The following is a 14,362-nucleotide window of genomic DNA, read 5'->3' as shown; positions in this document are numbered from 1 at the left end:
TTTAAATTTTAATTCTAGGCTTGTGTAGTCCTAAAGTTATACAGGAAGGGAGCCATTAACAGTTTGGACCTTCCTCTTGTTACTTAGTCATTTAAAATGTAACCTCATTTTAATCTAAGGGCATTATAGCTGTGTAGTGGAAAAATCAGTCCCTGAAGGGAAGAGTCACTCTGTTGAAGTACTGACAGACAGCAACACAGAAAGTAAAATTCTGATTTCTTGTTTCAAATCCTGATTTTTTAAAAGTATAAAACGGAAGAGTCATACAATAGTTCAAATAGAAATGAAAGTTCAAAGCAGAGACTTGAAATCTTTTAATCCAGAAAGGCTGGAGGACATGTTTTTAAAATATCAAAATATCCTTCTGGTTTGCATGTATAATATGTCTTCTTATCCTTTTTTTTTCTTCTTGCAGCACTTCCATTTTGATCAATGTCCTAAAAAAAATATGATTTCCTCCAAGTTTCTCTGACTGGCTGTAAAAGGAGAGCATAGTTGAGTGTGTGTTCAGTTTTGAGTTCAGCTCCATGCAGATGTGGGTTGTCCACCTATGACTTGGATATAATTTTTCTGAGACTGCCTTCCTAATGACAGTTTTTACTAACATCCCTTCAGCTTCCTCTTGGAAGTACAGTCTCCAGTACCTGTACTTCCACATGAGCTCATGGGTGTAGATCAGCCTTTCTTTTGCTTTCTACCTAACAATCTCATTTTTATACATTTCTTTCCATCTCAGTTCTGATCTCATTCTCCCCACTCACACAGTTTCCAATCCAAACTGCATTTACACATGACAGTCATTTTTCTTTTAATAATATTTCATCTCCAGCAGGGCATTAGCACTTCTTCCCCTTTTTGATCTCCACATTTTTGACTCCTTACACTTTTTCCTCCTGTTTTTCCCCCATTTCTTTCAATACCGTTGGTCATCTGTCACAGCTTTACAGCTCTCTGCACCATATAATTGCCATGGCCTTTATCTATATTTACACATTAAAAGTACACCAACATATACATCTCAGTGTTGTACATATTTTCCTTCCTCTGAAGTGCATTGTCTAGCATGATTTTTCCAATGTTCTTCCTTCCTAAAATTTATTACCAGCCATATTAAGAGGTCTTTAGCAGCCACTCTGGAAAGCCTATGGACAGATGAGAAGGACAAAAATTCTTGTAAAACAAGTGGCTTTAGTTTCTAAAAACCATGCTTATAGCAGTATTCATATTGAAAAAATAGCTCAAATTTAAAGACACATGCTTTTGAACAATATTTTGTTTCAGCCATCTGTAAACAATTAATGAAACAAACAATGTTGATGAACTAACACAGAAACCACTACTGAGAGATAACTTTCTTTGTTGTCCCTTTTCTTCCTTTCGTAGTAACTACAGTGCACTGTTGGGAGTGTGGATCTATGGCTTTTTTGTGGTGATCTTACTGATACTGGACCTTTTATATTACTCTTCAATGAACTATGATATTTGCAAATTTTACCTGGCCCGCTGGGGAATCTATGGAAAGTGGATGACACAGGGACAGAGCCGATGGATTAACCCTGCTCAGGACCCAGGACAGACACAGCCTCAGCCAGAGACACAGCCTCAAACTCAGCCCCAGCCTCGAACATCACAGACAGTACACACTTTAAAAGGAGATGCTGTAAGCCCACCCCTGGTGTCTTTTCAGAGTACATCTGCCTGGTAAGTAAGCTAAGCCATACTGAGATATATTCTTTTCCTGTTTTGGAGTGTGAACAATCCCCTGTGTTTGGAACTGCCTGTGAATTCAGGCTGAACAGCACCACTTCTAGCACATAATTGTTTATATCATGACCTGTCTTATTGAATTACTGCTTAGGAGTAAAGTCTTACTCTGAAATATATTAAACCATCTTTTAATCCTTTTCTTGGAGAAACAGGTGCTGCCATCTTTCAGTGCTGAGCAGTTTTACTACTGTGTCATGCAAATAAACTACAAATCTGGATCAACTATAAAAGCAGTTTGAATCTGGTCTCAAAGACTAATTGCCATGTATATCTGTTGCTCTGGTTTTAAAAGACTGTACAAATAGAGACGTTGGGATAGCTTCAACATGAGATGTCACAAATCCTCTCTATTTGTGGCATGAGACACAGAAAAAAAACATAAAAACCAGGTTAGTTTTGTATATGCATAGCCAAAAAAGCTTTGCTTGATCTCATTTGACAGTGACACGAGTAGGCTACTGTAAGGTTAAATGCTATGAAACCAAGACAAAACCTCCAAAAAAAACCCTCAGACCAAAAGGGAGGGGGATCTATAGAAGCAAGCAGAACTTGCAGTATAAATAGAAAAAATTAAATACAGCCATGGAGCAAATTGACACAGAATTATTTTAGACTGGTTTTGCAAAGAAAATGAAAGCAAAGGGAGAGAGCCGAGTAAAACATTTCTCTGGAAAAGGTGTCAAGAAAGGCAGGGACTTTTTTTCTTGGCAAGAAAGCATTAGTACTTGGACGGATGCAGAGAGAGTACTGAGTCAACACTGTATTTTAGAAGAGTTCCAGAAGGCTGAGTGTTGAGTTTTGGCAAAATAAAGCGATCTAAGAATGTGCAGGGTGAAAAGGATGCCAGCAGTTCCTGGAGCTGTGGAGCACATGAAGCCTCAGGTCTGATGTCGGTCTGAAAGCTTCGGGTATTGCTGGGTTGCAGATGGGATGGTAACAGTGATGGTCCTTTGATTTCATCATTTTCCCCTTAATTTTATGTGTAAATCCAGAGTAAATAGAGCTCAAGATTTGTTGCAATAGGGAAAGAAGTGGTGGTCAATTCAGTGATAGAGGAGGTTGCTTGGCACTGGAGCCAGTCCTGGATGTATCCAGTGCAGATCAGGCTGAAGGACCATTCCAGCAGCGCTTGCTCAAACAGAAGAGGCTGCTACGTGAGAGAGAATTGTTTGTGCTTTGTTGTGAGTACTCTTCTTTTCACTTCCTCTTTCCTTTTTCCTTCCTTTAATTCTTCCAGCTTTTTTGCACATTGATTTCACAGTCTCCAGTTAAAAGTCCCATGTATGTTAAGAACTACATTTGTAGTATAGTAATCCTGGCTTAATATGTGTGTGTACATGTACAAAAATGACTGCATCTGCAAATTTATGTACTATTCATTTGCCCTAACTTTATAAATTGAAACCATTCAATATTCTTGAAGGCTTGATTCCTGGTCACCTCTCATGACTGACTCCTGTTCTATTTCTTTGCTTTTCCCAAAGGGTTAAGCAGGCAATGTGTGTTGAGATCAGGTGAGCACATCCCATATACTCCTTGTCCTGTGTTGCCAGGAAATGAGCATTGATAAGCCACTCCAGTAACACTCACTTCTTCCCCAGTGAGCTGTTTGTGCTCCCCTCAGCTCCCATAAAATTGTTCCTTTTTTTTCCCCTAGTCCTTTCCTTGCTCAGTGGAAGAAATAAGTAGATGCTTCCTTATCAAAACCCTATTTATTCACTGTATTTCCACATGCAAAACACTACACTAACTTCTATATTTTCATTCTTGTAACCTGCAACTTTTGGAACTTGGAGCCTCTGAACCAAAAGCACAGATGATTCAGTCTGAGTTAAATACAGAAAAAATAGCAATAGGCACTGGTGATCACAAGCAAGATGTTTAGCATGCAAAAGAGGATTTTGAGTAAACAGCTCTCTCAGAAAATGACAGATTTGTGTACTACAGCAATTGCTAAAACAGTGGGGAGTGGGTTGCCTGGCTATTTATTTCTCTGTTACATAATCTGCAGGTTATATAGATGAAAATATGATCATTTTGCCCTACAGAAATTAAGCTTAGTTTCAGAGTCTGATTTTCTGCTGCAGTCTATATTTGATGAATGACCTCAGTACTGTTTCTCAAAATGTAACCATACTATCAGTGAAGAAGTGCACACTTACTGGATTTGTAATTTCCATCTCCATTTTTAAAAATCACTGAGTCTATTAAAAGACCTGTTTTAAATTTTCTACCTGAATTTCCATTATTCTAGATCATGACACCTGCTTTGGTAACACACCAGGTTTCCATTCTAAAAAAAAAATCAACTTTTCAGTTTATATTGCAATTTTAATGTGTCCTAAACTTATCCCAGCTTTTCTGTCTTCAGGGAAAACAAGCATTTTTCTTTAGCACCTCACAAACACACTATGTGTGTGTGCCTATATATGCATATATATACACATGATATATACCATAAGAACTGTTCCCATGTACAGATGAACATTTTGAAAATGCAGAATAGATCTTTGAATCCTGACAGGTATGGATATACCCTCAGACATAAAAAACTTAAATACCATTAATAACATTTTCCAAACCAGTTTTCAAGTTTTTGTGATGACAGATGTTGTTCAAGTTTTTAACTTCCTGTACTACATTCATCTGAGCACAGCTAAAAATATGCCCATTCTAGAAGACACTACATGATGATAATAGGAAAGTGATTCTTGCAAATCCCTTGAGTTCTGCAGAGAACTGACAGTGTAAGGAACTGTCCCAAGAAGGATGTCAGGATTAACCTATGGCTTGTAAAGTAGTTTTTGGATCTTTCTGGATTTAAAAAAAAATTATGTAACTAGTTTTTATTTCAGCATTTTTTTCCTTGCCCTAATTTAAGTGCTGTGAATTGGCAATGAATTGGTTATGTCAGAGGAAAAATCAAGCAAGTTATAGTATAGAGTGGGTAGAACCATCCCTCTGATGTTTAAGCATTTGCCACAGTGGATCACTTCATTATTTACTTGAGACAAAGAGAACCATGTATAATCATAATATTATTATAAATAAAGAGGTCTGGAATCCATTAGGCAAGCTGCTGGCTGCTCTTGCAGTGTTGTGCCAGGATAGGAAGGAAAATCATTAATCTCAGGAGCATCCAACACCATTTGGACTAATGTTACTTCGTCCTGTAGCGCGTGGATTTTGCAGCCCAACTAATGCTGATTTCTTCTTTAGTATGAAAACCAGCTGAGGGCTGTCCAGGGCCTGTGTGGGCTGAAGGTCATGGTGGATGCACCTTCTGCAAGCCCAGCGCCGGCAGAGCCCACAGTGACTGAGCTCATACTGCCGTGCCTTCTCTCGTGGCACGAGCTGGGCCCTTCCACACTCCCTGGCCCGAGGGTGAACCTGCAGTCTGGTTACCTGAGCAAGCTTTTACAGCTGGAGATGGAGCCACAATAAGCAGCAGGCAAATTATTTCTACTACTCAGCAAAGTAAAAGCCAGGGAGGCGATATTGCCAGTTGGGGAATCGAAATTGCTGAAACAACTTGTTTTCACAACTGTGGGAATATTGTTAATTAATAGTAATTAAAATTGTCAGACTAAAGAGGAAGATCACATTAAGAAGTGTGGGCCAGGGCAGCCTGGCAGAATTCCTCCAGGTCCTCCATGGCTGTGTTGTGTTCCGGATGTGAGAGGGAGACCTGATCCGTCAGCCTTGCTCTGCTGATGTCAAACTCCTCCTCTCCTCCATCAAGGATGCAAATCACAGGGAATAAATACTGTCCTGAAGTCCAACATTTGCTTTTGTGTTCTTTACCTTTCTGCACGACAGCAGGCAGAGGCACTGTCTGTGATCACACGTGCTCCGTGACTCTCAGTTTCAGAAACCAGCTGCTTGGCTAGAAACAGGAAAGGAGCAGCCCAGCAGGGTTAGCCCCTGTTATTTGCTTCACACAGCTGGAATGGATTAGGTAAAGGCAGGTCTATTTTACTTTGCCTTATTAAAGGCTGGAATCTGCTTTTGCTGTGAATTCCTCTGAGGCACTTTGTCTTTCAGACAACAAATAAAATCATTTCTAGCCTACTGCTATTCACCTGCTACTTGACATCTCTTCAGATGCCAAAGCACCTGAGAGAATAAAGTCCATAAAAATACTAGCAGGGTTTAAGAGCCAGCAGGTAACTGAGCATGTCCTCTGCAACTGTACAAAAACCACATGAATATTTTGCTGGTGGGTAAAAAGACCATGTGAAAGAATTTGCTTTGATAGCAGGTTTTGAAACAGGATGTAGGCTATCACTGCAGTGCTTCCTTCAGCAACTTGTAGGAGGTGCAGTCTTGCCTGTGTCATAGGCCATTGGTGCTGCAGTGGGTCACTGTGCACACAGTCCACCAAAATCATCTTTGTGGTGACAGAGGAGTTTGTGCAGTGGCTGCTCTTGATACAAGTTATTTACAGTAAAACAGGGGGAAAAACCTGCCTCCTTCCATTTTAGGTAAGTAAGATCTCAGCTTCACATTTGCAGAATTACTTCACTGAACAGGAACAGGATGATGCTGTTTTAAAGGTGCAAAATTTTGCATCATAGGGCCAAGCATAGTTTTTATTTAGAGCCCCTACCTAGACTTTTATGTTAGACTAAATATGGCAAGTCAGAGCACAAGTACTTTGGTTTTTTTAAAAAGATGGAAAAAAAATTAATACTTACGTTGTGCTTTTTTTGAAAGGACTATCTGGGAATTGACATAATCTGGAAAACCTGTTTGGTTACAAAGATTAGGTATGTGTGTAAGGCTACATCTACCATTATCTGTGGTCCTCCAATGCCTTTGGAATATATTGGGTTAGAATAACAGAGAATGCTGAATGTATTTTCTTCTAAATGTTCTTACTTTGCTTGCTGGGAACTGCATAACTGTAAAAATAGAAATTAGCTCTACCCCAGCTCAAACCAGCACATCAGGTCAGGAAACCAACAGCACAAACACACAGTGGGCTTGCAACTGAACACCTCAAAAGCTGCAGTGCTCCAAGTCTTGTTTGCTTCCCTCATACAACATGCAAAAATTTGGGAGATTTTGGTTTATATCATTTGCATTTAAATAATTCAAGTTACTGAGTGCCTGCTTCCTTTCTTCCTTGTCTTTAGAAACTCACTGTTAGCATGTGAAGTTAAGCCAATATGCAAGGTTTTCATCCAGTTCAATCTAAGTCTTTGTGTACCTAGATATGCACAAACTGCAGCTTTTGTTGATACATATGTAGCATACATTGTTCATTTCATGCCATATTCTCCTTTTCCTCTGGCTCCATAAATTATAGACCTCATATTGATTTCTCTACATTCTTTTCTTCAGATTCTTGGCATGTGGGCTAATTGATATTCTCCATTTCAGCTGTTTCTCAGCCTTTTCATTGAGTTGGGACTGTTGCATTCCATCAGCTTCAAGAAAATATTTCTTTTAAAGGGACTGTACAGTTGAAGCAGTTTAACTTAAATATGATAATGAATTGTGAGAAAATAGTAATTAGTAACTCACTCACAAGTGAGTGGTTAAAAGGTTATCTGAGTACTATTGCTGAATGAACTCTTCATGCTGAGAAATGAAATCTAGTAAAATTACTGGAAACCAGATCTGAACATCTTCCATATTTACATTTTCTCATCTATTCTGGATAGAATTTTTTGCGGTGAGATAATTACCTCATCCCCATGATACAGATATGGAATGACACTACTGAAGTAGCAGATAGCAGAATACAATTTATGTGAAATCAGAACACTCCAGTTAAGCCCACAATTTCACTGCATAATGTCACAACACTGTAGGATCACACAGAAAGGAGTTTGACATCCCAATTCCATCTGTATCAACCAATTCCATCTCCTCTGTCACAGTAAAAACCAGCAAAATTTAAAAGACTCTATAAATATTTTGGTAGTTACAGAAGTCCTACCGCTGGCCTCCTCTTAGGTGCCAGATGCTCAATTGAGTAATGTTTTACACATTTTAAAAATGCACAGAAAAATAAAATAACATCCTCACTTGGGTTCTGAATACCACAGAGGAACTTTAGCATCAGCCAAAGTTATTTCCAGGAGTAGAAAGAATAAAAAGGGAGGTGTTGAGGAGCTGGAGTTCATGATTTAAACAGACAATCCTTACTTTATGCAAAGTGGCAACAGGTATTCTAAGTAGGAGATTTAGTGTAATTCATTGTTCTGAACTGAAAAAAAGCACTTTTCAAAAAAAAAAAAATATAGACAGGATATTGCCCATCTTCAGTAGTTTATGCTGCAGAGAACTACTTAAAATTCCTGCAGAACAACTATCTATGTACATTTGGTGCTTTTAACAGAAGTGAGCAGGAAGAAGAACAAACAAGGTAAGAGTCTCTGAAGTAAGATGCCACTGCTTTCACCTTGGAAAAGGAACTCTCAGTGTATATTTTGGATGTCAAAAGAATGTCAAAAGAATGTATATTTTGAATGTCAAAGTAACTCCCTAAACTCAAGGAGTACTGAAGAGCCTGTGCTGACCTATTTATTATTTTCAGAGTTATTATTAAGCAAAAAGCCATATGTAATAAATAATCCTTCTATGGGGTAGTGGAAGATCTTTTAAGTAAGCTGAAATTTCTGTGTGAAATGAAGGAGATTAAAACCAGTTTAAGACATGAAATGGCAGGAATATGACATGTCACTGGAACACACTTAGAAACACTGCTAATTTTAGTCCCACCTTGGGTGACAATATGATCCCAACACAAAACAAGTGAGGCACATTGTTTCAAACAACTTGGAGATGAGTTTAATCAGCACAACACTATGTAGCCTACAGAGAGCAGCAGCAGAGGAATGATTGGTTGGAACTTGGCACCCATCATAATATACAGGAAGGTAAAAAAGGTGTGTAAAAAGTGATTATGTGTGGAAATAAGCTACCTCACTTCACTTCCCAATAGGGTTATCTGTTTCCTGGTGTTTCTGTATAGTGGGAGCCTTTACTTAGGCTCCAGAGAATCTCAGAGGTGGAATGGCTGGGAAGATAGAGTTATTGACAGTAAATGTTAAAGGCAGAGATGGAAAGGTGTTTGCACAGCAGTTCACAGCAGAAAAATGACTGTGAGGCTCAAATCTGTAAGGGAGCAAGCTCCACCCACAGTTTTCCTTCCTGAAGAACTGATGCTCTGGTACATCAGGGAGGATTTTATGCACAAAGGAGTTGTCCTATTTACAGGAATTGTGTGTATTAACAAGCTGATCATATCCCTGAGCAGAGCTCTGCTGAGCACACACCACACAGGCTGCCTCCTTTCTGCTGGAAATCACTGCTGGCTGTCACATGGAAAAGGGACTGCAGTGAGCTTCATCAGGAATTACAGTAAATTAATTAAACAGTCATTAACTATATTCTGCATTGATCAGTGTTACAGATCTTAGTCACTCATTCAGAGGAGGGAGGAAAAGTAATTTTATGTTGCATTCACAGTCTTTGGAAAGTGGTGAGTCACAGGGAGCTGCTGAAGCCAGCACCTGTTACCTGCTCATCCCCAGCACAGCTTCACCAAAAACATTCTGAAGAAATTGTGATTGGAAGGCAGCCAGAGATCAGCCTTTCACTCACCAAAAACCTCCCAAACTTCTCTCAAGCTGCTGAAGTTAATGGCAGCCAGAAGAACACCTGCCTGATTTGTGTTTTAAGGCATTTTAAAGAAAATTACACGATGGACTGAGTTGACTCAATTTATGTTTTTAAATATTCACTGAAACCTCTTAGAGCATAACAAAAATAGGCATCCCAATTAAAAAGAGCCCCAGTGTTTGCATGAACAACAAAAAGAAGACAAAAACGGGGATGCATTTTTGTGGGTGTGTTAAAAATATTACCCTAATTGAGATGCTATTGAAAAAAAAAAAAAAAAAGGTTCTTTCAGCCTCAGGTTGGCTCTTCCTGTCTTTTCTTTGGCAATACATAGAGCAAAAGTAGAAATAACTGAAGCAGCAGTCCAACACTCATACTTAGATGCAAGGGGCAGGTTTTGAAGGAGTTGGAGACAAGTGAGATAATAGGAAAAAACCACCTTGTTAAGCATTAGTATGATGAGGAATAATCCTGTTCTCCCATTCAGAGTCCTAATCTTCCAGTGTTTGTTACACTAATAAATTTCACCTGTGAGGGCAACAGCTGGCTCAGTTAATTTTTTTCCCTTTATTCTAGTTAAATAAGTGCAAACGTGATCTGGAATGTTTTAAAAAATAGTAAAAATGAGCTAGGGGATTGTCTGGCTTTATCTTTCTCAGAGGCTGCTTGCTGGCTGTAGCTGGAGCTAGTGCTGTTGTTACTGTAGGAATCTGTGAGTCCTTAGTAGGTTGTGGTGCATTTGTCCACACAGTGTTTGGGTGAGTCAGTCAGCTCCTGGTGCTTCCATTTGACAGAGGAAATGGAAAACTTGTCTGGATACTGAGGGCCGCACTGAAAATATTTGACAATTCTGCCATTGTTCTAATTTGTGTAAAATATTGTAATGCTTTGGGGAACAAACCCAGTACAGCTCCCTCTCCAGTGCTCTGTTGCAGGTAGAGAATATCCTAGAACTATTTGAAATACCCAGTGATACAACAGGTAACTCCCCACCATCAGTTCCCCACACAATATCATAGCTAAACAAGCAAACTTGGAATTCTGGAGCTCACGGAGAGAAGATGCCAATTAAAAGTACAGAACTGGTGTCTCACGAACAGTGTGAGATTGCTAGAGGGAAACGCAACCTTCCCTAGGGCCTGCAGCAGGAAAAACCCTAGTGATAGATGGGAAAGCATTCAGGAAGAGCTGTAGAACTTATCTGACTTCTGGAAAGTTTGTCAGACTAAGGAGTTTAAGAAGCTCAACGCTAAAAGAACATTAAAAGCCAATTTGAGCTCGGTCTGTAAATTCTTCATGGCCAGGAGATTTCAGATAGCAGAGGACTGTACAAAGACAGAAAAATATCTAATGCCTGGAAGATCTACTTATACAAATCTTTACTGGTGATAAAGAGTAGGATTAAACTCAGTCAATTTAGCTATCTAAAAGTCCTGTATCTACTAGTTAACCTTACTAAGACACTGAAAGAGGCATTTCCAGAGGGTTATTCATTCCACCTATCTTAAGATGGATGAAATTGCTTGGAAGCCTGGCTTCGTTAATTTTTTTGACATTATGGTGGAAGATGAGTTTATAGAAGTAATTTATCCAACTGAAATTTGCCAGTGGGATTCATCTCCTCCAAATGTGCATTTATTTTAAAGTTGGCAGTTGATCAAGGAAATGTCTTGAACTGCAGCAGAGCACCCATTACTTGTGATTTCAAAATTGGCAAGGGAGCTTGTGGAACATAAGCAACAGTGGGAAGAATGGGAAGCTAGGTCTGCACAGCTGGCCAAACTGAGGACCCTAAAAGAACAAAACCCTTCAAAAATCTGATTTATCTGGGGAATGGGTGAGGCTGGAGTCCCAGGAGATTCACACCAACATCAGTTTTCTTAGAATCATTAGGCTGGAAAAGACCCTTAAGGTCATTGAGTCCAACCATTCCACCAGCACTGTCAACCCAACCCACGTCCCCAAGTGCCACATCCACACAGCTTTGAAATCTCACCAGGGATGGAGAGTTCACCACTGCCCTGGATAGCCTCTGCCAGGGCTTGACAGCTCTTTCAGTGAAGAAATTTCTCCTAATGTCCAACCTAAATCTCCCCTGGTGCCACTTGAGGCTGCTTCCTCTTACCCTGTTGTTTATTACCTGGGAGAAGAAATCGACCCCCACCTGTTTTCAGTCTCCAGATAAAGAGCAACAAGGGCTCCCATGAGCCTCTTTTACTCCAGGCTGAGCTCCCCCAGCCCCTCCTGCTGCTCCAGCCCCTTAATGTCTGTCTTGTGAGGGCCCAGAACTGGATATAAGATTCAAGTTGTGGCCCCAGCAGTGCCAGCACAGGGGACAGTCACTGCCCTGGCCCTGCTGCTGCACCATGGCTGGCACAGCCCAGGTGCCATTGGCCTCCTGACCCCCTGGGCACTCCTGTATCCTGTTCAGCCGCTGTCCCCAGCACCCCCAGGGCCTTTCCCAGCTTTCCAGCCCCTCTGCCCAGCCTGGAGCTGCAGGGAGTTGGCGTGACACAAACAGCGCATTTTCCCAGCATAGCAAGGTCATCATGCTCACTGAGCAGTCAGAAAACACAAACCAACAGCTGCACATCAAAACCCACATGATGCTTTTCTCCAGTTGTATCACCCTCTGCCATTGAGGACTGCAGGGGACAAACGTGGCCTTCTTCCTTCCCTACCTCTTCCAATAAATGCCTGATTGTGCAGCTGCTGCATAATAGCTGCTGATGCCAGTGGGACTGTGCAGTGATTGCATAATCACTCCAGAGAATGGCAATCTCTGGGCAAAACCTCATCCCAGCAGCACCTGCCCAGTCCTCATCTCTCAGGTTCTGTGGGCTCAGAGAGCCAGTGGTGGTAGCAGCACTAAAAGGTGAAAATTATTTTTGCATGTAACAGGCTTCCAACTTTTCTTGTGGAAGTGCTGTGAGATGATAGTGGACACGAGAGCAGCCAGCAATGGGCTCTGTTACAACGTGTACATGTAAAAGCTGTTGTGGAATTAATCATCCTGAATTCTTACAGCCTTTCTGCTTCTCCTCTAATGTTAAGGTGCACACATGGTAACTGCAGCTATCACTGGGTAGCTCTAAGAAGTTTAAATTTCTGTCATTAAAAAATGAGCATACAATAGATCCACAATATGAAATATGCACAGAGATAAAAAAAAAAGCGGGGGGGGGGGGGGGGGGAAAATAATGAAAAGTAACCTAGAACAAAATGAGAATAACCCACCAGCTGGCAGTCATAATGTCACGCAACAAAAAATTTCCACGATTTGTAAATTAGCATTCAAACCGTGCCATACCAAGTGGAATTCCTCAGTCCTGTGACACCAATCAAGCACTGTTTTTCTTTCTCTGTGACTCAAGAATGCTGCTCTGCAAGGATCATACACAGCCACTGAGCACAAAGTTTCTGCTGCAACCAAAGGACATTTGATGCCCCAGCACACCCATATCTAGATGCAGCTGTGATACAATTTAAAAATAATAAACCAGTCACAGTTCCAGCGCTGGCATCAAAACATGTTTCTGTGTAAAACCAGCCATACAGGTCAGATAACCATAGAAGAAAAATTGTTTTCTTGCCTTTTTCACTCAGCTAAAATTGCCCAGGGTCTTTGGCCTCTTCTCTTTCCACATCACAACACACCTCAATTTCTCCTATCACTTTTTTACACGGGAAAGGAGGGGAGGAAAGAGGTAAGAAGCATTTCTGCATAAAATTGCCTTGCTATCATCGCTTCCAGTGTGTAGGGCTGTAACCAGTGATGGTGTTGTGGGCGTTGCCCTTCTGCTCCTAACTGCAAAGAAACAAAGTTAAAAGTTACTTATTGCTTGGATGATAATGTGCAAGGAAACATACGCTAGATCTACAACAGCAAGCCAAACTGGAACCAGATTAAATTTCAAAGGCTTTACTCCTTTTGAGCTGTTGATACTTTTGTTAATGTTAAAAAGCAGTTCTGTGTTGTTTTTTGAAGTACCTTCAGAAATTTATTTTAAAATAAATAGTTCAAATTTTCCTGCTGCTAGAAAAGCCACACAGATTCAGTTGTGAAAAGAAAAACATACACAGAAAGAACAGTTGCAGGAAACACAACTGGTTTCATCCTACAATGAAAGCTCTCAACACAGTAATTACTACTAGCCCTCTTAATACTGAAAAGTGAGAGCAGAAAATAAAGCTTTTGGTAAAAGTAATAACTATTTCAAAAACTACATTTTCTCACGTCATTAATATACATTTTATTTTCAGAAATGACAGAATCTCCTGTATTGTATGGAAGTAAATAAGAAAGTTAATTTAACTTGGACTAAATATGCAGCTCTGGGCTAAACCACAGGTTTGGTGCTCAAAACTCAAGTGCTGAAACAGATTCCTCCCTCCTAAATAGATAGTTGTGCAGCTGGAGCAATTTGAGCCTTTGGTGAGGCAAACAGCACATGCATCTTGTCTCAGAAGATTGTTCATGCTCAGGAGAGAGAAATGGAAATGGAAGAAAGAAAGGAGGGGGTAGCTTCCTGAGCCAGATGAAGTGCAGAGGCTGAGGAGCAATTCCAGCAACCAGAGGGGCTCCCTGGTTGTTGGAGGCCAGCACAGGAACTGGGCACCTTCCTCCTCCTCCTCCACTGTTCTGCCTCCTGTCCGTGCAGCACCCACCCTCCAAGCAGAGGAATGAGAGCCTGGAGGATTTCCTAGTGATCCAGCTGAGATCCAGTTCAAGCTATATACTCATTTGATCTGCTTTGTAAACCAGCACTGCCACATTCCTTCAAACAGAATCTGGGACAAACTCTTGTCCTGCTTCTAACAAAAGTCCCCTGAAATCTCAGTGGCTTTCAGTTTTCTTGGCTTCTGTGGGCCTCGGAAAAGTCAGCTCCTCAAAGCTCTTAAAATGGTACCAGAACATTCCAATCTAATGTTTGGCTGACCCCTTTTCTCTTGCAGCAGG

The 14,362-nt window shown here is 40.6% G+C and overlaps 1 protein-coding gene across 1 annotated transcript in view; it reads left to right on the top strand.

The window, feature by feature from the left end:
• Nucleotides 1–14,362, top strand: part of SHISAL1 (shisa like 1) — a 78,142-nt gene that overhangs the window by 50,632 nt on the left and 13,148 nt on the right. The window contains exon 4 of the mRNA XM_053944083.1: nucleotides 1,384–1,701. Coding sequence (XP_053800058.1) covers nucleotides 1,384–1,701 — 318 coding nt within the window. The remainder of the gene's footprint in view (nucleotides 1–1,383; nucleotides 1,702–14,362) is intronic.

Source organism: Vidua chalybeata, chromosome 5 (genome assembly GCF_026979565.1).
Source record: "Vidua chalybeata isolate OUT-0048 chromosome 5, bVidCha1 merged haplotype, whole genome shotgun sequence".
Classification (NCBI taxonomy): domain Eukaryota; kingdom Metazoa; phylum Chordata; class Aves; order Passeriformes; family Viduidae; genus Vidua; species Vidua chalybeata.
This window is presented reverse-complemented; position numbering and strand designations above follow the sequence as displayed.